The sequence below is a fragment of the Alosa alosa genome, chromosome 12 (genome assembly GCF_017589495.1).
Source record: "Alosa alosa isolate M-15738 ecotype Scorff River chromosome 12, AALO_Geno_1.1, whole genome shotgun sequence".
In the NCBI taxonomy this organism is placed as follows: domain Eukaryota; kingdom Metazoa; phylum Chordata; class Actinopteri; order Clupeiformes; family Clupeidae; genus Alosa; species Alosa alosa.
In genome coordinates this window covers 25,306,460-25,331,193 of record NC_063200.1, presented here as the reverse complement: position 1 = coordinate 25,331,193, position 24,734 = coordinate 25,306,460, and the positions used below count along the sequence as shown (strand labels likewise).

The window sequence follows — 24,734 nt, the reverse complement described above, 5'->3', positions numbered from 1 at the left end:
GGTCCAAGGATTACAACGATACCACATTTTTGACAATCGGCCATACGGGTCAAAAGTTACGTGCGTGAACGCACATCCAACTTTGGCCTGTTGGTGGCGCTAGAGTGCTTGAGTTGCCATCATGAAACTTGGTGACATTAATCATGGTACTGTCCCTAATAAGTGTGCCAAATTTCACAACTTTTTACCAGACGGTTCTATGGGCTGCCATTGACTTCCATGGCGGAAGAAAGTATAATAATAAGAAATCATAGAATCACAATGGGTGCCTTCGCAGCTTCGCTGCTTGGCCCCCAAATACTATTTAAACATGGAGGCCATTTACCTATATTAAGTATGCTCATTCCTGCTTTGCAATTTGTTGTGTTGCATGCACTGAATGATAAATGTTGTTCCGTTAGGCACCTCATTCTGCACATTATGTACATTGTGGAAAATGGCTGCCAAACAAAACCACTTGATTAGAAGTATTTAAGCCATTTTAATGGGTGACACTCAGCTGGTGTGAACTGAGATGAGCTGATTACCTCATTAGCCTGATTCTGCCAGACATGTACAAATAGGGCCCCTCCATTTAGGCTGTGGTGTCAACGCTTCTGCCTGTCACTCTATCTGGGAGCACTGAAATTAGGGGCCCAGCTTCACAAACACAAGCGCCGAAGGAAAGTGACACAGTCTAAATGCATTGTATGGATGAAAACAACATTAGGCAGAACATGGAAAACTTGATTATGCAAAGCTAAGAGCTACAGAGTATTGCTTAAAAATCACGCACATTTGTACAGAATATACGAAGAGTTCAGATGCAAAACCCTCTAAACGCTACCCCCACGTTTGCTTCTACACCTGCTTAATACCACGCTCTTCCTGGTCTGAAATATTGATCACAAATACTGATTGTAGGCAAAAAACAGATAAAAAGAAGTGGCAGATAAAAAAGTGGATGAAAAAAATGGTCAGACAGATTTAGAGGGTTTTGCATCTGAACTCTTCATAGAGTTACAGTGTCGGTCAAACAAATGTGCAACATCCAGGAGGATCACTGGTTGTCGAGTGGTGAAGTGAATAAAATTGGTTACTTTATTTGAAAACTCATTTATATATACTGTAAGAGCAAAGGGGAACATCTGAGTCCTTCCCTACCCAGAAGAGACCACCAAGTACCACAAATACTGAGAGTCAAACAATATTCTGCAAAGGGAAACGTCCCAGTGCTGAACCTGAAGATGTACTCTGATGAAGGACAACAACAAGATGACTCTAATGAGAACAGCTCAACTGAAAGGACTCCAAGAATGAATAAATATTTGTGGGCATGAAACGGTACACTTGTGCCTCTATGATTAGGCAATTGGATTAAAGTACTGTGGTTATCCAAAAAGGTACTTACATAACAGCGCAGACACACTTGTGACTTTGATTTGTCTGGAGAGACTTGAAGAAAAAAACTAACCAAGTTTGGTCTGATTAGCCACTATGCTACAGTTAACTGGTTTATTCATCGTTCCATATGGAGATAAGAGATTTCAGTCCACTTGCGGGCAGCCGCATGTTTACATTGTCTAACATCTGCCAATTGTTGGCAACACAGTTCACACATTTCCAAGGACCCCTGCAGATGCATATCTTCAAAGCAGCCACAAATATGAAACTAACCAGCATGCTCTAAAAAATATATTAGCCCACAATTATTTTGTGAAAACTCACAATGGGAATGAGACGAGTGTGGCATATATATAGATTTTTTTGAAAAGAGTAGACTGTATCAGGCATAGTGACTAAAGAACACCTTTTATTTCAACAATATGGCTCCACATTTACAATCTGCCAGCAAGTAATTTCTTTAACAATACATTACGTCTTCAGACCAAAAGCCTTTGCCACTCCTAGTTACATTTGATATGGTCAAAGTTTCTTTTCACTTATGAAATATGCCGTCGAGTGGAATGATATCAAGTTATTCCCCCTGAATACATAACTCCCTACATGTAGTCTGCATCAATATATGAGTATATGTCAACATACGGCACAACGACAAAATATATCCATCTCATATCCAGCCAGACTCTTCCTCTCAAGTACACAATGCTGTGCATCACACATTCAATATGTTTGCAATTCAATCAAATCTTGCAGTGTTGAGGAGGGTGCTTTTAGTATACTAATGTCACATTGTTTCAATGTCAATTGGGAACAGATTAGTATCAATGAATGTGATAATATGCATAAATTGGCCTTCTACAAATCAAACACATTTATGAGGGCACACACACTAAACACATGCTTGCAGGTTAAGCAGCAAAATACTGAACTGCATCATAGAAATACAAGGGCAAATTGTTATTTGACTTTTTTTTTTTCTACAAAATGCATTCTCTAGTATTAATGTAATTTTTCATCAGTTAAGGATGTAATGTGTCAATGTTTGAACTACAAATTGCACTGCTCAAACATCACATTTGGATAATGGTCCCCATCATGCTTGATGTGACGATTATAAATTTCAGCTTTTATGCAGTAAAAAACACCCCCACGTGGAATCAAAAGATGACACTTCAATGCAATGAGAACTATCATTCTGTTTTGGTGCTTGTTTATTTCTTCTCTTGCATATTTAACCCAAGCTAATCAGCTAACAGAACATGCTGTTTTGAAACCTGTAACCTAGAAACTGGAGACACAGAGTTTGCAGAGTAAAAAAACCTTTTGAACACATAACCATAAATATATAGCCAAAACAGTTTTTTTCATAGGTTGGGGACACCAGTAATGCTGATGGTCTTGGGAGATATGTATTTTGTCGCACTAACAAAGGTAAATATGATCCATTTCTTTTGTCTTCAATAAACATTATTCACGGTATTAAATAACTAGTCTAAAAAGGTCCCCAGCATGAAGTTCATGTCATTATGCACACTTACAACTGCTCTGGCACTGCCATGGATAATTTAGTTAGAGAAAGCAAGAACAGAAAGCAGTTGAGTGAATCTGTTAAACAACCACCTTGCCACCAATGTTTAATCACAGGGTTGACTGTCTCTCAAAGTGGTCTTTCAGATCAGAAAAGCACAGACTAAAACATCCTCAGAGATTGAAAGCGAGGAAAGGAAAAAAAAAGTCTGAAATGTTTCAAAGAGATTACACTCTTGAGAATTAGTCATGCTCACAACTGCATTTGCCTAAAAGACCAGCACAGAAGCATGTCATGCAGAAAAGTCTATTGTGAAAATCCATTAGAAAGCTTTTCTTTGGATGTTGGGTTGAATAGTTGCATCACATAGCATTCAAAAAGGAGAGATATTAGATTGAGATTCTCATGGGACAGAACATATATTCCCATTTCAGAACAATGTCTTTTTTGTGTTTTTGCAAAGTATCTTCTTGAAGGCCTTACGGAAATCCTTGTTAAATATGGTGTAGATGACTGGATTGAGGGAACTGTTGCAGTAACCAATCCAGAAGAAGAAAGTAAACAGTGGTTCAGGGGTGCTGCAGGTTTTGGGGCAAATGGCTTGGAGACTGTAAGAGAAGAAAAAGGGGAACCAGCAAATGACAAACACACCAATGACCACCGCCAGCACGAAGGTAAATCGCTTTTCCCGATTGACCAGGGCCTTGCGCCGGGCCGCGTTGGGAGTCCCTACTGCTTTGGGTTTGATTGAGGCCAACTGTGTCCCCTTCGAGGTAATCACTAAGTTTCGGCCTTTCTGTGCCAGAGCTTTGGGGCCGGTGATGCTTGCACCCGTGCCGTTTGCCCCGTGCCTCTCCGCCGCCTCATTGTCAGACTCAGGGCTGGAGCTGTCGTCGTTGTAAGCCTCTGCTGGCTTCTCTGGGCTGCCGTGATGCTGCGGACCCCCCTGGGGCATAGGGGCGATGTCTGACTGGGGCTCTGAGGAGGCAGAGAGGGAAGTAAAGGATCCGGGGGAGGTTGTCGGAGCAGGGGCGGAGAGGGGTATGGGTAGTTGGGATTTCTGGCCAGTGGCTGGACCCTCCCACTGGACAGGGGATGAGGAAGAAGACGGCATGTTGAGGCCCGGAGGTCTGATCGCACCGTCTTTCTTGACCAAGCTCCCGGGGTCTGCCCCGTTCCGCTGCGCTGTGCCGAGTCCCAGCGGTGGAGAGGTGGCGCTCACGTCTCTCCTGGGCTCTCCGGGTGGGCAGCGCGTGTGCTGCTTGGCGATCTGGTAGATGCGCACGTAGACAAGGATCATGATGAGGCAGGGCACGAAGAACGAGCCGATGGTGGAGTAGAGGATGTACCAGGTGTCGTTGTTCAGCTCGCAGTGGGGCCCTCCCTGTTTCTCCTCCGGGCTCTTGTTCATGGAGAGCAGCGGCGGGAAGGAGATGACCGCCGCGATCAGCCACACCACCACGATGGCCGCCTTGATGCGGCCGGGCGTCCGCCGTGACGTGTAGCTGACCGGCCGCGAGATGGACAAGTAGCGGTCCAGGCTGATGGCGCACAGATGCACGATGGACGAGGTGCAGAAGAAGACGTCCAGTGCCAGGTAGACCTCGCACCAGACGGTGCGAAAGTACCAGTAGCCCATCAGCTCATTGGCCAGCGAGAAGGGGATGATGAGGGTGGCCACCAGGATGTCTGCTGCCGCCAAAGAGACCAAGAAAAGGTTCTGGGGGCCCCGCAGGGAGCGGCTGGTCAGAACCGCAATGATGACCAGGATGTTTCCAAAGATGGTGAAGAGCATCATGAGTGTGATGGTGATGGCAATGGCTGCAGTAGCCTCTGGAGAGTAAGGGGGTGATCTGGGAGCACTCTGGTTGACTACCTGCACCCAAAGGCTGCTGGTGTTAGTGCCCCCTCCATAGATAGCATCCGGAGCTGCCTCCATGCTAGAATTCATTGATCAAGGTGGTTTTGTATGAAGACAGGATTGTTTGATTTAGTCTACACTGTGGTTCAAGCAATTTATGTGCTAGCTTAGCCCTTTAAGAAAAATTCCATTTTTAGTTAGAGATCATTTAAGACAGGAACTGCTTAAGACAAACAATGACATTATCCACTTATATTCTATGAACTACAGATTCGATGTTCTAGTTAAAGGCTAAACAAACGTCATCAATATAATAAAGTGTAGCTATTAGTTTTAACAGATTTTGTATTAATACATTTTATAGGTTCACTTTAAAACAAAAAAGTTCCCAAAATAATTGCATGGAAACTTCAATATATTAAACGTTAAATTAATTTATAAATAATCAACGTCAATCCCATATTCTACATCTACATTAGCGGTCACCTGGAGAATGTTTCTAAGAGCTGATTATCTGTCTCCTAAAGTCACAAAACTGTTTAAATATAGAGGCGAAGCAAAAAGCAAGTTAGATACCGCGCTATCGCTGTTCTCCTGAAGTTTGGAATCTTTGCGCGCTGAGGCACGAACTTGTCGATCCTTGAGGGATCCCAAAAAAGCTGTTAAAATGCATAACAATCTTCAGCTTTACCTGCTTTTGACTAAATATATTCCCCAACTGGTGAAGAAGTTACAAATCCATAGAGAAAATGTAGCCTGATTCTTTGATCCGTGTCGGTGGGCGGTGTGTTATCTGTTTGGTAAGATTTGCTCAATGTTCCATTTTATAGTATTTATATTTTTAGTTGCAGAGACAGTGGCAACAGCTTCCGAACTCCACAGACTTCACGCTTCAAGAAAGTGAGTGAAAGATTGAAAGACTGCTCGGACTTGATGCAAGCGCATCGGTGCCTTGTGATGTCACGCGCAGCATCACCGGACCAAACCCAATCCGACTGCGAGCGCGCACGCACACACACTCGCTTTATTCTATTACCGCAGTTTTTTTAACCCCACCTACGCTCATCAGTCGTTATGTTGTAGTTTCTCTAACAGTTTAGTAGTGCAACTTGTATGGCTTATGCATGTTCCTGAATCTAGGGTATGTTGAAGAGTGATGTGAGTGATGAGTGAAACGTAATGACAAAAGTCGGATCCATCTGAAACTACATGATCGGGCATTAGGAATACATATTTTACACTTGATGCAGCAATTGTCACAGCAATAGACTCCATCAGATTAAATGTATAGGTTATGCATCTCCAAAGCTTAGGCTACCTACTGACTTCTAATAATGTGTGACCTAGAGCCTAAGTAAGGCACAGACAAATGTATAGGTTAAGGGGACTTGCTGCAATAAGGGTTCATGCCACAGCCAATAATCTGTGTTAGATATTTATGTTGAATGAACGAACAAACAATATGCAGTGGAGATATTTGTTTGAAATTGTTCAAAAGTTCAGACTAATCCCCTTTAAAATACAACAACCTGATTGACTACTTCAGCCTGATTTTAAATAGATGAATCTTGCTGTCTAGTTATCGACCAGACCACCTTGGTAGATGCTTCATGCCACAAGACTCCCTCGAATAACTAGTTCCCTGTGACCTCCAGTGGTGAAATAGTGCACTGGCAGTTGCCAATCTCAGCTGCATCCTCTATTCATTGCATTTCCTGTGTCTAATGGATTCAGATGATTAAAATGCTTTGATCATATACTTTTTGATACTTTTTTTTAATGGCACAGCATTACACGAGTCATTTCATACTGAACATATTAAATGCATACCAGTGTCCATGGCATAATCTTCCAAAAGGCACTTCTAACAAACATCCTCATACTGTGGTTTTCTCCTCCCTGGCTTCTTGGAAATATTTTAGACCCATGTGAGCTGATTGATATATATGGTCCTCAGTCATTTTAATCATGGTCTGTTATAAAGAAAGAGTTTAGTACAGCCGATTCTCTTATAATAAGAACATAGTGTGTGTCAAACTATAAATGGAAGCCAACTGAAACTCACCACATTTGTATAGTTTGTTAAGCCTTCGTACATCAAGTTCACTTAGGTGAGTCCTCTGGCCAATATCTTCATTAACCTTTTTTGGAATAACTGTGGCCTTTCCATTGGAGGAGAAGAACGACCTGAAAGAAATTGTGCTGGTCAGCGCTATTCACCCATCACCTCTAGACTTTAGATAGCCTAGCTCACATGCTTCAACAGCAACACACCTTCCGTAATGCAAAATGGAGCCAAGGTCATATGGTAAACCAAAAGTGTTTCCCACCACCTTGTTAAAATTCTTTTCTTTCCCTGCAAGAAATAAAGGTATTCACAGAAGTCACACAACACACTACTGCTCTCTACTCAATTACACAGGTAATGGATGACAAACATACCATGTTAACATCCCACTGCACTTAATTTCTTTTAGTTAAACAGTAAACTTGTCTGGTGATTCTTAAGTCACATCTTATTCTAATACGGGTTAATAATGTATTAGCTGATACCTTTAATCATGTTTTTAAAATTTATTTGGATGTGGTAGTCTCTATCCACTCGTGAATGCTCATGATAGAAGCCAAGGGAATGCATAAGCTCATGACAAATGTTGCCCACAGTACAGTAAGGGCTAACATAGACATCCTGTTCTCCGCCAGTGAACCCAACATAAGATGCACATCTGAAGAGACAAAAGTTGACATGTTTTTAAGCAAAAGCATCCATGTCTTGGCAACTCAGTTAGCCATTAGTTCAAAACAAAGAAATCTCCACAGAGATGCACAAATGAACAGTCGCTCCAGAACACATGTTAGTTTCACCGTTTTAAGAGCAAGAGTCTGAGATTAGTCTTTTGAAGTGTAAGACCATTCAGTAAACAAAAGTTTTATTTAGCAAGAGTATTACTCCATTAAGAGGTGAAGTCTGGGGCATAGTTTTTAAGGTCTGAAGATGATGTAGATCCAAGATAGTTCAAGCAAATTGCTAGCTCACCCTTGATGAGACTTAAATCTTAAGTAGTGATCCTCATTTTTACGTTGATGGAATGTGACACAGGATTTGTTTGAGATCATGTTCATAGCTTCTTGAATATCAGCAGTCCTGGAGGCTAGAAAAAAATGTGAGTGAAACTTGAATCAAATTAATTGAACCAATCAAACAAAGTACAAACACGAGGTATAGCTTCCGACACTGACCGAGGTCTGGGGCGATCACATAGGGCACAGTCACATTTCCATTTCCATCTTCACCTGGCCATCGCCCATCAACTGCATTTCTGTCAGACTGGGTGAAAAAAAAAAAAACAATGTGAGATTTTCAGAAGTGAAGAAAGTTTCAGAAGTGAAAATCAGTGTTGAAGTGAATGTGTATCCACTCACCTTTATAAACATATCACCTTCTGTTAGAAAATCCAGTGAACCCATTATACCTGTCCCACATGGAGAGAGAGAGAGAGAGAGGGCTACATTACATTCAAATTTCAGGAAAGTTTCCCAGATTAACTTTAAATAAGCCCATGCAAGGTCATCAGACATCAAGCAATAGACTAGCAATTGAGCAAGATTCTCCTTTACCCACATATAGGCCTAGCTGTGATTTAGGCTCACCATTTATGGTCTCTGGACTGATTTTCGTAAGGTCAAAACCCCACTCGTTCCTGTTGTGAGATGTAGGCCTAAGTCCATCTGAAGACAGAAAACATAGACGGTCACTGATTTTGATAACATGAGACAGCTCAAAAAATTATGCGAACGGACTCACAATTTCAACCTACCGAGTTGTTGGTTAAGTTTGACGGTGCTATGACCACCATGATGTTCAAATGCACCCGTTACTGGAGCACAGACCACTGCAAAACATTTTTAATTTATTTATATTAAATTAGTCTTTCCTGACAGAGTTAGTCGACAGCAATATTAACTCACCAGTGTTGTGATCTAAAAGGATTGTCAAACAATAAAATACTACTAAAGTTAAAAATATAAGTTTGATCTTTCTCAAGCCCATGACACAAAGCTCTTTCAGTCGGTCTTTCACGATAATGAAATTTACTACACGTGCGCAGGTGTAGCCTATAGGCATAATTTATAGGGGTGCTTTTTAGGCTAATGCAAAACATTGCGTTTGGTTCATAGCCTCTACTGTGACAAGCATAGTTTGTTCATATCGATTTATTTTTATTACAATGTAAGAGATACATGGGAAAACTTTATTCTGATGGATGACTATTTCCATTCATAGAACGTTGGAGAGATGAATGGAAATGAGTCTAATATAATAGAAAGGCCATTATTAAATATACTCAGTTTCAGATGATTATTAGGTAGATCTCTGCATCATTATTTGTCAGTCTAATAGAAAATGGATAATGTCCGACTCCGCGAAACCATTAGACATTCTCTGGCGAAACTAAGAAGTCTAACTTTATTGGGCGGAACTATGTCTGAATTTCATGTTACCATTCCGGAGCCGTTTTCTAAGAACACCCGGCAAAATACAGCGCTGACGGACGGACACGTGAAACTGTGTAGTGTAATGGTAATTACACCTTTAAAGTAAACATTTATAGGTAGTGTTGGACTTATTTAATGGTCGTTGGCGTTAGAGTAATTTGAGCACATTTTAAGGTTGCGGCTAAGCTTACAGTTTGATGTTAGCGTACTTCAATGTAACTTACTGATTTAGCCTACTGATTAGCTATCATAGATAACACAAAACAATGTTACAGTGCGATTTGGGGATATGACGTTAACAATAATAAGTTAGCTAATTTCAACAACAGCAAACAACGACAACACACACGTCTTCGAGAACAGTAACGTGAACTAAGTTAGCGGAACATTAGTTTGCTAACTGCCTGGATCAGTCATGACGCGCTGGGCAAGAGCCAACAATGTCCACAAACACAAACCTGCAGATGCCACTCCATGGAGCCAGTTAAGGACTGGTGCTGCTGGGTCAAATGCAGGCACGAGCTCCAGTGGTGACCGTCGAGGACCTTACAAACACCAGCCCAGCAAAGGGCCACTGAGGGGCACTCAGGCTGGCCAGGGAAATAAAAAGTCCAAGAAGAAGGATTTCTGCGCTGATGTTAATGGTTTCTTGGATTACCTGAAGCAGACAGGGCAGCCGTTGCCAGGCAGAGGCCAAGTGGCAGACCAGGAGTTCAGTGAAGAGCTGAATACTGCCCTCAAAAAGGACAAGAGGAGAGAAGACAGGAGACTCAAGAGACAGTCTTCTAAAAAGAGTAACATGGTAAAGAAGTGCTAAGTAGCTGATTGAATTTTGGCTGATAACATCACACATTCTAGCCCTACTTACATTTCTGCATTATGAAACTTTATTATTTACTTGAATGGGATTTCCCAACGTTCTACGGTAAAATATTTTCATGTATGTAGCAAAAGTCACGTCGAAACGGTAACAAACAGTGTTGGGAACGTTACTTTAAAAAAGTAATTAGTTATAGTTACTCACTACTTGTTCCAAAAAGTAACTGAATGATGAAGTAGCTATGATAAGAGTAACTCGTTACCAGGGAAAGTAACTATTTGCGTTACTGTTACAAAAAAAAAGTTGCTAGGCCTATATGTCAAAGAATTTGGATTTATTGAGCAGTTTTGAGCAGCCAGTTGAAATGAGTAGAACAGATAGATAGATAGATACTTTATTGATCCCCAAGGGGAAATTCAAGATATACCACATTGACAGACTTACAGTTGACTTCAGCCTGTGTCATAGGTTTTTGTTGTGAGGCAGAAAGATCTAGCTTTTGCTGCTTGGATGACTTTGCTCCGAGTCCTTCTTTGCTAGTGGATGGCGAGCTATCTGTGGTGGAGGTATCGGTGTTTTTGGCTTAGCTTTAGATGCGTGTGTGAGATGCTTCATTAAATTAGAGTTGCTTACAACGGATGTCGACAAAGTCTTTGCTCCTGGACATAATGTACACATTACATGCACGTTCTTGCCTTGATGAATTTGAAGTAGTGCTTATATCTCCGCCTTGAAAATGCCAACTTTTCGGATTGCTCCTGACCTCTGCTGTTTCGTCGCTAGCTGTTGCGTGTGCGTGTGTGTGCTGGCAAGTGTGTAAAAACACTGGCTCTGATTGGCTATCATGAAACATGACTCTGCCTTAGCCAATCATAATCGCTTACGTCGTTAACCCACCTCCTCACTAGCTGTGAGCCAGGGTGCGTTCGGATTACACAGTTTATTCCAGGGGTGCCCAACCTTTTTTGAACCAAGATCTACTTTTAAAGTTGACAGTGTCCCGAGATCTACCAAGCCAAATAGAAAACCATAGGCAGAACCGGTACTTACATAATATTTATTATGCACACAACAAACATACAAAATAATCCAGATAATATAATTTAGTAATGTAAACTCATGTACTGGGTTTGTTTACTTGTGGATCCATCCCCACAATGAATCCCTCCCTTAACATCCTTGTTCCATTTCATAGTACAGACTACAGAACATGAAACACATATCTCAATTGAAAGTGAAAACATAAATATGTCTGGGCAGCCCACAGTGGGCATATGCATTGTAACATGTGTAGCTGTGATACTTTAGTAGTCCAAAAAGTAGCTGGGTGGCTATAGTAAATGCTTAAGCTTACAGTAAGAATAGTAAAATAACATTGTAAAACATAAGATTTTCTTTTAATCATTCAGGTGTGATACTTCAGTAGTCCAACAAGTAGGGTGGCTATAGCAAATGCTTAAAGCTTACAGTAACAATAGTAAAATAACATTGTAAAACAGGAGAATTTTTTTTTTTTTTTTTTTTTTTTAAATCAGAGTCCTGTATCAGACTCTCTGTGTCTAGTGACAATAAAGGTATTTACGACTTAGTGGGACTTCTGGCACTGGGAGGAGGAAGCTAGTTTCTCGAAGTCCGGGCAGTAGGAGCTGGTTGCAATCCTCAAGCAGGCCAACAGGTGGTCATCTGTCATTGTGCATCTGTACTTTGTCTTGATGATTTTCATGTGAGAGAAAGCAGACTCACACATATAGGTTGATCCGAAAAGTGCTGTCAAACTCAGTGCACATCTTTTTAGGTTGTGATACTTCCCTTCCAGCAGTAGATTCCAGAACTCTCCATTCTTGAGACCATGAGTTGCCCTGGATTTGATTTCAATGTCATTTTGCAAAGTGAGAATCTCATTCTCAACAGCAGAGCTCTCCAGGTGAAACAGTGATACTAATTGGGAGGCAATACCATCCACATCGATATCTGAACTGAATGGATAAGACATATAGCTGGCAACAGGCTCGATGGATGCAAAGTCATTAAAGCGCCTCTCAAATTCTGACAAGATCGTCTGGACTTGCTCCTCATAACGTGCACTGTCGCTCTGCACAAAATCTTTGCCCTGACGCTGAAGTTCTGCCTGCATGTGAGGAAAGTTCCGCAGGTCACAGTGTTGCAGCCTACTTGACAGCAGTTGTAGCTTGCTTTTAAATGTGTTCACTGAACTGATCATATTGATTATAAGTTTGTCCTTACCCTGCAGCTCTAAATTAAGATCATTGAGCAGGTCAGTGAGATCTGTCAGGAACGCTAAATCCAAAAGCCACTGGTCGTCTTCTAGTTGCGCATATTCTGCATGTTTTGACAGCTTCAAAAAGTCTTTGATTTCAGGCAGCAATTCAGAGAACCTCGCAAGAAATTTACCTCTGCTTAGCCACCTAACATCTGTGTGCAGCAATAGGTCTGTATGTTCTGCACCGGTCTCCTCCAAATGTGCACGGAATAACCTTCTCTGCAGGCTCCTGGCCCGAACGGAGCACACAATCTTCATGGCAACATCCATCACTTCTTTCATGTTTAAAATCTTCGCACACAATGCTTGCTGGTGAATAATACAGTGGTAATTAAGGAAGTCGGGGAAAGATTCACTTTGCTTGCACAACGCGATAAACCCGCTAGTGCGGCCTACCATCGCTGGAGCGCCGTCAGTTGTGATAGAGACGAGTTTGAAGAGAGGCAGTTTGCTCTTGTTGACGAATTCCATGAAAGCTTGGAAAATATCTTCGCCTCTAGTGTGTCCTTTTAATGGCAAAATGGCTAGTAGGTCTTCCTTTGCTCCCATGTCTCCAAAAACCATTCTGATGAAGACACATAGCTGAGCCACATCCATAATGTCAGTCGACTCGTCAAATTGGAGTGAAAAACACTCACATTCGTCAATGTCCTTTCTCAACTGCTCTTCAACATCCTCTGCCATTCCTTCACATCGTGGAGTGTAACAGTGTTTCGGATAATTGTATGTCCTTAATTGAAGCCACAATATCACTTTTGTTCTTGAAGTCACAAAAGAGAGCATCTGCAGCCTCGATGAACGCCTCTTTCACAATCTCGCCGTCCTTGAAAGATTTCTTGTGTTTAGTTGCAGCCTTACCCTTAGTGTTGGGCCTGGTGAAAATCGACTGTTGTGCTGCTAACTGACCCTTCAATTCACGGACTTTTCGGGTGCGCAGAGCTGAATTAGCCGGGAAATCTGTATCGTAGCTTTTGTGCATCGTTTTGAAGTGCCGCTCCAAATTGCCCTTTTTCGGTAAAGCCACACTGGCATTGCAGATGAGACAGATGGACTTCGAATTTGAATAAACAAAAAAGTAATCCTCCACCCACTCTGAATGAAAATGATAGGTTTTTGATTTTTTTGTTTCTGCCATTGCTGTATTTCACCATATAACGTTAACTTGTCCACTGTGATAGAATCTTTGATACCTAGTAACGCAAGGCGTTACTTAGTAACGAAGAGTCCTTAGAAACAGTAAGTGCGCGTGCCATTAAAATGAGAGCATGACAGGGATTTTATTCTATTTTACTTAGGAATTGATACAATTCTACTAGTCTATTAGTCTATAGCAGTTCCTGTGATGAACATTGTATTATATTTTATTTAGGGAGTTTTATTTTATTTTATTTTACAAGTCTACACGATATTCAATACACAATACACAATATTCTCGCGATCGACTCGAACTCAGTGTGCGATCGACAGGTCGACCGCGATCGACTGGTTGGGCACCCATGGTTTATTCCATATGGTTTATTCAATCAATGCATAGTAACGCACCGCATTTAACGTCCAGTAACGTTAACGGCGTTGTAACGACGGGAAAAGTAATTAGTTAGATTACCCCGTTAGTGAAAACATAACGTCGTTCCAAACACTGGTAACAAATAAGTGTAAAGAGACATATCGTGGAGTTTATTTTTTCGTTTTGGCATGTAGCCGTATAATAAGCGGGATAATGTATAGAACGCCGGTCATTATTGGGAAAATAAGTCCCTTCAGGGCGAAGCAAGACCCCTCCGCTGGCGCGTCTGGGTCCGGTTCGCCCTGTCGGGACTTATTTTCCCAATAATGACCAGCGTTCTATATATTATTCCTTACATAATGTGGGCATGTAAGAGCTATGATTGTGTATAGGAGAAAGTGTAAATGAATGACACTTAGGCTTCCTATTTCACTGTCTGTGCTTGTGGTATGTAGGTGTGTTTCCACTGCAGGAAGCCGGGTCATGGCCTTGCAGACTGCCCAGATGCAGACAAGGATGTGGAGATGGGCCGTGATATCTGCTACCGCTGTGGTTCTTCCGAACACGAGATCCAAAGATGCAGAGCCAAAGTGGACCCTGCCCTTGGTTAGATTCCACTTGAACCTCTTACCTCTTTAATTGTTGTTCGTCTTATATATGCATAGCTTATGCTCATAATGTGATGTAGAAATTACCTCTGAAGTTAGGTTTCATGTAATGATTGCCATTGGGTGGTGGTAGGCTAGTAGTACAGATTTAGGCTTCCAAGTGGAACACCTGTAGGTTGTGTCCTATCCTAGGTGCTGCCTGAGCAAGACACTCAACCCTGAGTTGCTCCAGGAACACTCTCCCTGTAGTTAATTCTCTGAAAGTCACTCCTGATAAAAGCGTCTGATAAATTCCAAATAATGCCACGACTATTGGAATTAGCTTAACTATCTGCACTTTGTCTAAAATAGGCCAGATGTTGAGTTGATGATCTTTTGTAGAAGCGGTTGTGGCATTGCTCTGAAAATACAATCCTTTTCTCAGGTGAATACCCATATGCCAAGTGTTTCACATGTGGCCAGACTGGTCATCTCTCCAAATCATGCCCTGATAACCCCATAGGAATGTATGCTGCTGGTAAGGACATTTGTCTTGTCATAGTTTGGTTATTTGCATGTGTGCTGCATACGTATTTATATTTGTTTTGTTTTGTTGTAATTGTTAGACTGAGGAAATGTTTTGTTTATTCCTAGGGCGTTGCTGTCGATTGTGTGGCTCTGTTGAACACTTCCAAAAAGATTGTCCTGAGCACCAGAGTGCAAGTATGTATTTCTAATCTTATTTTATATTAATCTCTCCAGGTAAGAATGACTAAGGAGACAGAAGCAAATCTGTTTGTGTGGTCTCACATATTTAACATTGAAATGGATTTGGAATATTGTAGCAGGAGTTTGAATTTTGGAAACTATAGTACACGGCTTGGAAGAAAATCATGCTGTATGTAAGTTAAAATGTTAACAAACACCTCTGGATAACTTACTAATGACTGTTGCCTGTACAACTCTTTTCCTCCCCAGCAAACTCCATCACACTTAGACGCTGGTCCAATAATGTGAGTGCTGACCATGAGGATGTCCATGTTCCAGTGAAGAAAGTACAGGCCAAGGCTAAGCCTAAAGTGGTTGTATTCTAATACAATTGGAAGCTGCTGTTGTGATCAAAATGGAAAATATGGAGGACTTTCTTAAGTATTTTTTGGCTGTTTCACAAAACAACAATCAACAACCTCAGACATCAACCCATGAAATCGCTGGGGAATTATGAACTATTCATGTTGGTGGTTTAGACATGTTGGAAATGTTGACAGATATTTAAATGATGTGCATTTTTGCGGCATTGTGGTAAATGCTTTGAACAGAAAAAAACAGAATACATATAATAAATACTGTATATATTCAAACATTCAAACATGAGGTATGAATACAATAACATATTCATCTTCATGTATTAAATTGCAGTGACATCTATATACTCATAGAAGAAAAACAACATGTATAATGTATAAATACTATACAAAAATCTTTCTGTACAAGGAAAAGTTATTAGGAGTTGCTAAAAGGCAGTTGAGATTGTGTCAAGCTCTAGAAATGTTATGCAGGATCTAGCTGTTTCTTCCATGGACTTTGACCAGCCTGCCAGGTTGCCCTCTACAAAAGGTAGCACACCAGAAGACACCTGGTTGTAGTAAGACACCTGTTAAGACATGAACAACAAGGTTTAGAACATTGCTCCATCAGACATTGATCATTCATAACCATGAACAGTGTTGTTTCTGTAATATTAGGGATATTATTTCAAGCAAACCAGCTGAGTTGCCATGTGTAGACTCCATCCAAAGTGGGGAAATGTAAAAAACACAAAAAAAAAACAAACATAGCCCTGGTAGAATGTTATGGGTGAGGTTAGATGAGATACCTTGCTGGTGGAATGAGAGATTCTTTGTATGATGAAACCTGCACATTTGACTTCACTGCGAGTGCTGTTTTCAGCAGGGGGTAGCTTCTCCGTTGTTACAGAGCGCAGTGCAATCACATAAGGGTCTCTGCAGGAAAAGTAATGTGTGCTGAATTTCTCTCCCTAAACACCGGAAAAGCTTTCTATCAGATTTAGATAATCAATAGCGACCCCTTCAGTTGCCATGTGAAATATCTGACATTTACTGTATGTCTTCCTGTTCTTCATTTATTTAGATGTGTAGGCATATCATGCAATGCATATAAGCCAAAATGATCCACTGCAATCATGAAAGCTGGCCACATGGTGGCAGTGCACACTGTTGTTAGGGTCGGTAACTACTAACTACAGAGAAATTAATTTGAAAAATCACAGCTGGACCTCTGTATGCTGGAAAGTTTTAAAGTGGGATGACCTTTACATGGAAATGTTCACACAGGTTTTGGGCATAGATAGAATATTTGACCTTTGAATCAACTTCATTATAACATGCTTTGCAATAAAATCGAGAGGGATTTGACTCCTATCCAAACCACTGACATTCTGGGATTATGAACTCTGATCATTAACAAGGAAGGGTTATATAATGTAACTCCACTCCTTTGAATATTTTGGTAGCTTTGTTGCAAACGTACCTGTCTTTGCAAGGTTGCCTTTTAGACAGAAGAAGTACAAAATCAGAGATGAGGTTTCCATTTAAGGGGCTACATTTGATGTGGTACACAGTCTCCTCTTCATCAGCTTTATCCACTTCCTCACAACTCCTGTGGAAGGAATATAATATTTTGTGGTGGTTATCAGCAATATACAATACAATGTGTTGACATTATTGGTTACTTTTTAACAATGTAACTGCAATGTTTTACAAATGTTTATTTTCTTCAACCCTCTGTTAAGATGTTATGACCATTTGTCATTTTGAGACACTGACATTATCAAAAATGCTATATATCCATATTCAACATTTTCAAAACTACTTATTTCCTGTAACTATGAAAAAATTACATATTTATTTACAAGTATGTCATCCAGTATAGTTGCCAGTGCACCTACAGGTAGTGCTTGTCCCAGAGTGGCCTCAAGCGCAGGTCAGACAGCAAGGAGAAGGCATGGAAGGGTGACGTGTCCACCTCCATCTCCACCTTTATACAGATGGAGTCCAGCTCCTCCAACACAAACACACCTATCTGCAGCCAGGACACAGTGAGAAAACAATGTCATGCCAAATTGAAGTAACATAGCTGTTGATAGTAAACTACTGTTTCAATTTGATGTTTAGGGTTTTGACTGTGATTTGTGTTCATTATTCTAATGAAAGACACATTATTTGGAAGATACATGCCTTATTGTTGACACTGCTGGCCTCCCATGTTGGTTTTCCTGCCAATACTGTCAGGGCTGCTACATTGTTGTACCCCAAGTATACCTGAAGAGGGCAGTGGTGAGTTAACAATAATTCATTACTGCATGATCCAGAAGTGGAGGCATGACTCAGCAGAGTTATGATGACTGAAATGTTTGTAAAACTGTGAATGAAAGTGAAACAGAAGTTCAAGAAGTTGGGTCTATCAATACCTGATTACTTTTGTCCCAAGGGACTGACAGAGGTCCTTCATCTCTGGAGTATAGAATGTGCTTTCTAGGAAGAACAAACCAACAGATTCATCGGTCTCTCAAGATGAGATGATACCCAAGGTTTAAATAAGTAATACCCTATTTCTTCATATATCTATCCACCATAAGATTATTTAAGCATTTGTTACCTAGCCATGCGAATCCTCTTTCTCACAATGGCAGACAGATATCTTCTCTCTCCATCCTGAAGGATAAAAGATTGAAAATTGCTGAATAAACATATCAAGTTATGAATTAATCATTAAGCATGATAGAGGTCAGCTTTAAACTTTCAAACTGTTTGTTCATAATCCATCATGTTGTCTGAGTTATTTTAGAAAAAGTTCAGTGATGAATGTTTCAGAATATTCATAGCAAATATGAATATGTTACAGTACTTAAGGAGATGCTGATACAGTTTCTGAAATTATACAGTAACTACTTAAGGACCAGCTCACCTGCGTGGTAAAAATGACCTCTGGGAAGGTCAGCATGTGGCCCTCGTTGGTCCTCTGGTAGCGGAAGAAAGCGCTGTTAATGTGCCTTGGCGTTCCCTGGGTCCACTCCTCACAGTTGTAAGCTTCCACCCGCACCCCAACCTCCACACTGGCAGACAAAGAAAGGCTTTTTAATCTGTGGCTCTGCTGAACATCTTCAGCTCAGACAAGTTAAGACACCAAACTACAAACGGCTCCTTTTAACCTCTTTTGCTAACAATATAGAATATTAATGTCCATATTTAGTCATTATTGCATACACGTGTAATTGTTCCCTGCGTGTGGTCCCTGTAGAACCAGTGGTATTTGTAGTCTAGATAAGCCTGGGTTAATCTGTGCACATTAGGAATGGAAACACACTGCTCATGTTGTTGTTGCTTATGTATCTTTCAGGGACTTGTGACCCACCTGGACTGAAAAGAGTTGTTGACCATTGCCTTGAACACCAGTCTGTCCCCTACAGCAGACGGACCCCTAAACTGGAACATGTCCACAGCTTTCAGAGAGGGGTATGTTCCACATAGCCGACTATGGAAAGACAGAGGAGAACACAATTCAGTACAGAAGAGACTAAAACAGACATTTCTATACAGCTAACATGATCCACAGATCCAGTCTGTTCAGTGTTATTAGATAATAAAAAGATGAGTCATTTCAGTGTTATTCAGATGATAAAAAGATTAGCAACTTCAGTAGTCATAAATTGTTTATGTTGGTTGTTGCCATTATTGAATGTAATAACCCATGTGGATAAAAAGACTAGTGCATTTTGTCTAGTGGGGTGCAGTATCGTAAGAATGGCTAAATCTGGCACCTTGCCGCCACTGTAGCTACATTTTCCATCCAGGCCATAATCTGTCCTCCGAATGTGTTACCATGGTGATTGGCATGTGGAGGAAGGACGAGTTCAATGCTCTCAACTCGGGTGCACTCTGTTGATATTCTCTGGGTTGGACTGGAGTCTTTCCTTTGGCTCACACCTTCAACAGAAGCAGGCAATTCCAAAAATAGCAGTTATATTTTCAAAGGCTGCCAGTGACAAGCTGATTATTTATTAGAAGGTAGTGATTTAAAAACGTCAATTAGTATTTAACTGCGTGCTTATTTTCATTATGCCAATAATTCACATTCTAGTCCTGGATTGCAGCTAACAGAATTGCCACTGATACATGATTTATGATCTTTGACGAAAAGCAGAGGTAAAAATGACACTGTGTGCATGTTTTACAAAGCCATATACTCTCCAATTTGCTCCTGAATTGAACAGTGCTGTGTGTGTGTGGCCCACCGAGCAGGAACTATGAATAAACCAAATGTGAGAGTAAGTTACAGCACGTAGCCCGCTGGAGAAACAATGTTACTCTTGCATTTTGGCTGCTGCTGCTCTTGTCCATCTGAATGGCCGAATGTCTGTCTGGTGACTTGCCCTCTGGCTAACCATGGAATTGTTTCCAGTGGCCGGAGCCAGCATTGGGGCTGACTGAACTCTAGTGCCTTATGGGACTCAAACTCGGTGCCCCAGGGCTGTACTATGGCAAGCTCGGGGCTCTGGATATTTTTATTTGACCTTCTAACTTGGTGATATCACAGTGTATCTCTCTCTCTCCCTCCCTCTCTGTAATCTGTCATTATACATTTATTTCTCCTTTCCATGATGCTTATCACCCTCTCATAAATCTGAGATAAGGGAAGATGAGCTTGACTGACCCTTGTCTTTGAGGGCGTAGTAGTCCACCATGAGGTTGTTGAAAGCCTCCTCGTTGTAAAGGCGGAGGCGCCGTCTTTCGGAGGCCAATGAATGTTCTAGTCGCTCCTCTGCCGAGTTCAGGAAGTCAACTGGCCTTAGGCGCACCTGGAGAATGAAGGAGGATAAAACCTTATCAGACGATGTCAACATCAGTAGGATATGGCCAGCAAAACGCCTGCCTGAAAAAAGGCTACAGCTCGAGCTCACTTAAGTTGTTTGACCTAAATGAGTAATTCCAGTATCATTCCTATCACTGAACATGCAAGGTATGAAAAGTACATGTTGCAAGAAGGAACCAAAGTCATGATGATAATCAGCATGCTATATGAAAATACCTGCATGCACTCTTCTACTAATACCACATGTGAAGAAGTCTAACATGTAGCTATGCCAAAGTACCTGGAGCACGTAGCAGTGCGGACAAGCTTGACAAGAGACAGAACCATGTAAACAAAACAGACTGATTGTGTTTGGCTCTCCACAGAGTGGAAACACAATCCCATAACTGTGAAATACAGAGCACTCCATGGAGGCATGTTGTGTGAAACATTGATGCACCACTGATGCATTACGATCCATCATCACCTGGCAGTTATCTCCATTCAGAGGACCTTATATTGCACTGAATGCACATAATTGCCAGTGTTCCATTGTACAAGCTGACATATGAACTATGCATTTGTATGCTTGTGAGTAGGTGGGAAACAGTTGTTAATAGACTCATATAGTAGCATCAGAGTAATACAGGAAGAGTGAGACATTTAAAATGCCAGTGATATGACGTATATGTTTACAGCTCCGTCCTGTAGTGGAGCTTGGTGAAGTTGAATGGCCCACTGACATGATCCACTCACTCACTCACTCACTCACTCACTCCCTCCCTCACACTCAGTCACCCACTCATTCACTCACTCACTCACCCACCCATCCACCCACTCACTCACTCACTCACCCACCCACCCACCCACCCACTCACTCACTCACTCACTCACCCACCCACCCACTCACTCACTCACTTACCTTTCGTTCTCCCACTGGCTTGCCAACGAAGGTGGAGAAGGCAACGCACACCCGCTTCAAAACGCCACTCATCACATCCTGTACTGAGACACAGATGCCCACCTAAACACACACACACACACACACACACACACACACGCACACATACACAATAAATAATCATTAGTGGTGTTGACCTGTATGTCATCAGCTATTACACAATTGTTGATAGTTAGAGCGGTGAGGTACCTCCATACTCGTGTTGAACGCTCTGTTTACTCTGGCTTTGATGTTGATGATTTGACCAACCCTTCAAAGGACCGTTTACAGTACTTTAGTAAACCTTTAGAAGGTACTATTTTATACACTTTATTGTTTAGAGTTACCAGGCATATATGAACAATAGGCACGCATTACCTTACTGTCTCTTCAAATCGGATGTCATCCATGGAGGCTGTGACACATGGCATCCCTGCATGCCTCTCGGCTTCAAGGGACAGAGAAGGAGAAGAGGGTAAATGAAACTTCAGTGGGGTTTCATATGTTTGGTGTTGTAGTTTGTGATAACCTCATTCACGACCTGAAGGACTCCTCATGATTACTGATATCATCAATCAGTTATTTGCAAATCGTTCAGCTGAGAAACGAATGGAGACTTTGAAAAGCAGGCCAGCCGTGAATTTGACACAAACCGTTGCCTCAGACAGATGTTTTCACAAACATAGAGGTTCTGAATAATTCACCTCACCCCTTCCATCTTTTTCAAATTACTGATTCTATCCTTGTCTTTCTGTTCCCTCCCCCCTCTCTCACACACATACATACACCTACACAACCCACCCACACACATACACACACACCCACGCCACGCACTAAGAGGAAGTCTTTGCCCTCTTTTTCCTGATGCATCCTGCCTGTTTGTCAACAGCCATCTTCCTCGGCGCTATCTATATTTCATATCCCTAAAAGCCAAGAGCTACTGACAGCAGGTGGGACTTGAATGGATGGCTTTAAAGGACACTTTTAAATCATTAATAATCTGTCTTCACAGTCAAATACAGAATCTCTTCCCTTCAGGGGTTTTGTCAGACGGGGCGAGAGTGGTCTGCTAACCGGTCAGCGGCGCTGGAATGTGGGACGAGCGCGCAAGCAGGTGAAAGGTGAGTGCTCTCTCGTTACCCCCGCCACGCTCAAAGTCCCTGTGAAGGTGAGGAGCGTCTGTGTTGCGAAGCGCTTCATCTATTCCAGGTGTCTCGCTGATAGCTGATAGCGGCCAGATAGCCGTGCGAGGGTCGTGAGGCCGGGATGTGTTCAAGAAGACAAGGCACATTGTGTCCTGTTTGTTGCTTGCCAGATAGTCCTGAGAGTGCTGGCATGCAGGGGGTGTGTCTTGGGGGTGTGAAGGGGCGGCTCAGTGTTATATGTTATGCTTCAGGGGCCATGACCAGGAATAAACTCAGCTAATTTAGAGTCAGTTGCCTCATCAGTTCTGTCTGAGCCAAAGAGATGTCACTGGATGGCCATATTGTGACAACATTGGTTTGTTAGTGCAATTAGTGATAATTACAATTGTTCACCTGAGGTTTGTAAAGGGAACACTTCATTTCACCTGTAGCATGCACTGTGCAACACAGCTGACATAAAAAAAACTCTTGGATTGGTGGAACACACACACTTATTATGGAGGAAAGACACATGCATACCATGTATGTGATGTCCCTACGTGAGAAATGTCCCTTAGTTCTACACCCTAGTGTCTTGGATTGTCTGTGTGTGTGTGTGTGTGTGTGTGTGTGTATGTATGCACCAGGCGTCCTCACCAACCTGCCAGACATGCAATGGTGTCCATCCACTTCAGTAGCTGCCCGGCACCCAGTTCTCCCAGGTGGTTGGCGTGGCATGGCAGGATGGACTGGCACATCTGCACCTCGGCCATCCCATGTCCGCGTTTCGGTGCCCCCTCGGAGGGTCCATTCCTGGCCACAACGTCCTGGTTCATCAGCTCCATGCCACAGCGAGAGTGCTAACGTTAGTCCTGGCTTTAGTCTGATACCTCTGACCGCTCACCTGAGCCTGTGAAGCCTGTGCCCTCCACCTGGTGTGTGCGAGTGTCTCACACTGACTGCCCCAGCTGGTCGCCGCTGCTGTTATCAGCATTGTTTGGGCTCTTGCCTTTGGTTCCAAACCTGCCGTGCGGCAGTAACCTCACCTCTGGCCAACTTGGACAACAGCATCAGCCATGTGACATGACCCGCACTGCTGGAGACAAGGAGCCAAGCCAGTGTGCTAAAGCACCGCTGAGGAATGTATAAAAGACGTAACAGGAGGCTCACTCAGTTAAAGACATTCCAGTGATATTGACAGTGTGGTGCACCGCACAGTGAAGTCAAACAATGTGGAGAATGACAACCTCTGGCAGGAGATAATCCCCGCAACACTGGAAAGCAGATCAGTGGCTTAAATCAATAAAGCAAGCAGAATGAAATTCCACTGTAAATAAACAGTCTTTGGCTGAGTGGTGACACAGTGGGCCATACCATGCAAACAGGGGCTGGCTGAGCCTATTGGTGATGCTATTCAAAGTTTGTATTTGGATAACTTCAGAGATACAAGGATGCTTTCATGGTTTCTTAACCTTCTAACACTGTTCCGGTCAAGAATGACCGATTTACACATTCCCTATACCATAAATATGGCATTTTTCATCAGATCGCCTCAAGACCTTATGATATCCTTCACAAAAGGCATTTGAACACATACAATTCATTGTGACTAATTTCTTTGAATTTTGAGTGATTTATTCAACTTGGTCACACTTTTTTTGTTTACGGTCAGAAATGACCGTCATAGGAAATGAATGGGAAAGAGTATAATTTTCATCAAGGAGATGAAAGATCCTATCTCCATACATGCACTTGTAAGTAAACTGGCAAATGTATTGTCTGCATTTGTTAGAAACAGAGTTATACATATGTAATAGGGTACTTTACTTTTTAATTATGGCATATATCTGTTTCTTTCCACACTTGCAACTGCCTGTACACTTTATGTGTGCCTCCTAATTTATTATTTCATTCTTCTTTCTTCTTACTTTTGATGACTTTTGATGATAAAGCGCACTACAAATAAAATGCAGAGTGCAGGTTTTGTACTGGAGTTTGAGGACAGGTTGGGTGACTGCTTTCTCCTGTTGCTACCAACCAACGTTGCTACATAATACCAGAAGTGAAAGGGCTTGCTCTGATGCTAAAGGAAGTGTGCTCAAAGTAAGAGCTGTATGAGGGACTCTTAGGTCAGGTTGACCCCTGTATGAGAGCCCCCATTGAAAGGCGATGCATTAGTGAGGCACCCTGTGTCTGTGATGAACAGTGGATGGAAGGATATACAAGGGGCACCTGTATGTGTGAAGTGCATGAGTGTATTTCATGAAGTTTTAAAGAATGCCAGCACAATGGTTGAGTATGTGCCCTGACTACCATACCAACATTCATTGAGGCA

General features: G+C 42.0%; 4 protein-coding genes across 5 annotated transcripts; 1 reads left to right on the top strand and 3 right to left on the bottom strand.

Annotated features, from left to right (window-relative positions):
* Positions 1 to 1,775: 1,775 nt before the first annotated feature.
* LOC125304122 (alpha-2B adrenergic receptor) lies at positions 1,776 to 5,687 on the bottom strand. Its single transcript, XM_048258151.1, has 2 exons — positions 5,464 to 5,687; positions 1,776 to 4,851 (listed from the first exon to the last, which is right to left on the bottom strand). The coding sequence occupies exon 2, from the start codon at positions 4,848 to 4,850 to the stop codon at positions 3,342 to 3,344; it is 1,509 nt and encodes a 502-aa protein (XP_048114108.1). The 5' UTR covers position 4,851; positions 5,464 to 5,687; the 3' UTR covers positions 1,776 to 3,341.
* An 842-nt stretch (positions 5,688 to 6,529) lies between these two features.
* Positions 6,530 to 9,805, bottom strand: LOC125304761 (low choriolytic enzyme). Its single transcript, XM_048259263.1, has 10 exons — positions 9,728 to 9,805; positions 8,591 to 8,665; positions 8,424 to 8,501; positions 8,196 to 8,245; positions 8,013 to 8,100; positions 7,810 to 7,924; positions 7,326 to 7,498; positions 7,047 to 7,128; positions 6,838 to 6,959; positions 6,530 to 6,745 (listed from the first exon to the last, which is right to left on the bottom strand). The coding sequence occupies exons 4-10, from the start codon at positions 8,238 to 8,240 to the stop codon at positions 6,735 to 6,737; spliced, it is 636 nt and encodes a 211-aa protein (XP_048115220.1). The 5' UTR covers positions 8,241 to 8,245; positions 8,424 to 8,501; positions 8,591 to 8,665; positions 9,728 to 9,805; the 3' UTR covers positions 6,530 to 6,734.
* Positions 9,259 to 16,920, top strand: zcchc9 (zinc finger, CCHC domain containing 9). Its single transcript, XM_048259262.1, has 5 exons — positions 9,259 to 10,071; positions 14,333 to 14,483; positions 14,910 to 15,002; positions 15,119 to 15,187; positions 15,443 to 16,920. The coding sequence occupies exons 1-5, from the start codon at positions 9,685 to 9,687 to the stop codon at positions 15,556 to 15,558; spliced, it is 816 nt and encodes a 271-aa protein (XP_048115219.1). The 5' UTR covers positions 9,259 to 9,684; the 3' UTR covers positions 15,559 to 16,920.
* On the bottom strand, positions 15,978 to 23,316 carry LOC125304759 (acetyl-coenzyme A thioesterase). 2 transcript variants are annotated; one of them, XM_048259260.1, is made up of 15 exons: positions 23,061 to 23,316; positions 21,654 to 21,723; positions 21,486 to 21,546; positions 21,258 to 21,359; positions 20,198 to 20,342; positions 19,305 to 19,470; positions 18,899 to 19,018; positions 18,452 to 18,599; positions 18,143 to 18,198; positions 17,955 to 18,018; positions 17,722 to 17,805; positions 17,433 to 17,566; positions 17,015 to 17,143; positions 16,341 to 16,467; positions 15,978 to 16,118 (listed from the first exon to the last, which is right to left on the bottom strand). In XM_048259260.1, the coding sequence occupies exons 1-15, from the start codon at positions 23,242 to 23,244 to the stop codon at positions 15,978 to 15,980; spliced, it is 1,731 nt and encodes a 576-aa protein (XP_048115217.1). In that variant the 5' UTR covers positions 23,245 to 23,316. The 2 variants fall into 2 exon arrangements, with proteins under 2 accessions (XP_048115217.1, XP_048115218.1); XM_048259261.1 differs by lacking the exon at positions 16,341 to 16,467 and having other exon boundaries at positions 16,036 to 16,118.
* Between the last annotated feature and the right edge of the window lie 1,418 nt (positions 23,317 to 24,734).

Bases quoted from the DNA above. Each gene is read 5' to 3' on its own strand.
- LOC125304122 (XM_048258151.1), bottom strand. From the start codon at position 4,850: ATGGAGGCAGCTCCGGATGCTATCTATGGAGGGGGCACTAACACCAGC.
- LOC125304761 (XM_048259263.1), bottom strand. From the start codon at position 8,240: ATGGGTTCACTGGATTTTCTAACAGAAGGTGATATGTTTATAAAG. The intron at 7,925-8,012 runs GTCAGTGTCGGA...ATTTTTTTCTAG, and splicing joins TGTGATCGCCCCAGACCTCG to CCTCCAGGACTGCTGATATT. The intron at 7,129-7,325 runs GTATCAGCTAAT...TATTTCTTGCAG, and splicing joins TTTTAAAAACATGATTAAAG to GGAAAGAAAAGAATTTTAAC.
- zcchc9 (XM_048259262.1), top strand. From the start codon at position 9,685: ATGACGCGCTGGGCAAGAGCCAACAATGTCCACAAACACAAACCTGCA. The intron at 15,003-15,118 runs GTAAGGACATTT...GTTTATTCCTAG, and splicing joins CATAGGAATGTATGCTGCTG to GGCGTTGCTGTCGATTGTGT. The intron at 15,188-15,442 runs GTATGTATTTCT...TTTCCTCCCCAG, and splicing joins TCCTGAGCACCAGAGTGCAA to CAAACTCCATCACACTTAGA.
- LOC125304759 (XM_048259260.1), bottom strand. From the start codon at position 23,244: ATGGAGCTGATGAACCAGGACGTTGTGGCCAGGAATGGACCCTCCGAG. The intron at 20,343-21,257 runs GTAAGTGAGTGA...TTCATTCTCCAG, and splicing joins AGCCAGTGGGAGAACGAAAG to GTGCGCCTAAGGCCAGTTGA. The intron at 16,119-16,340 runs GTATCTCATCTA...ATGTCTTAACAG, and splicing joins TCTCTCATTCCACCAGCAAG to GTGTCTTACTACAACCAGGT.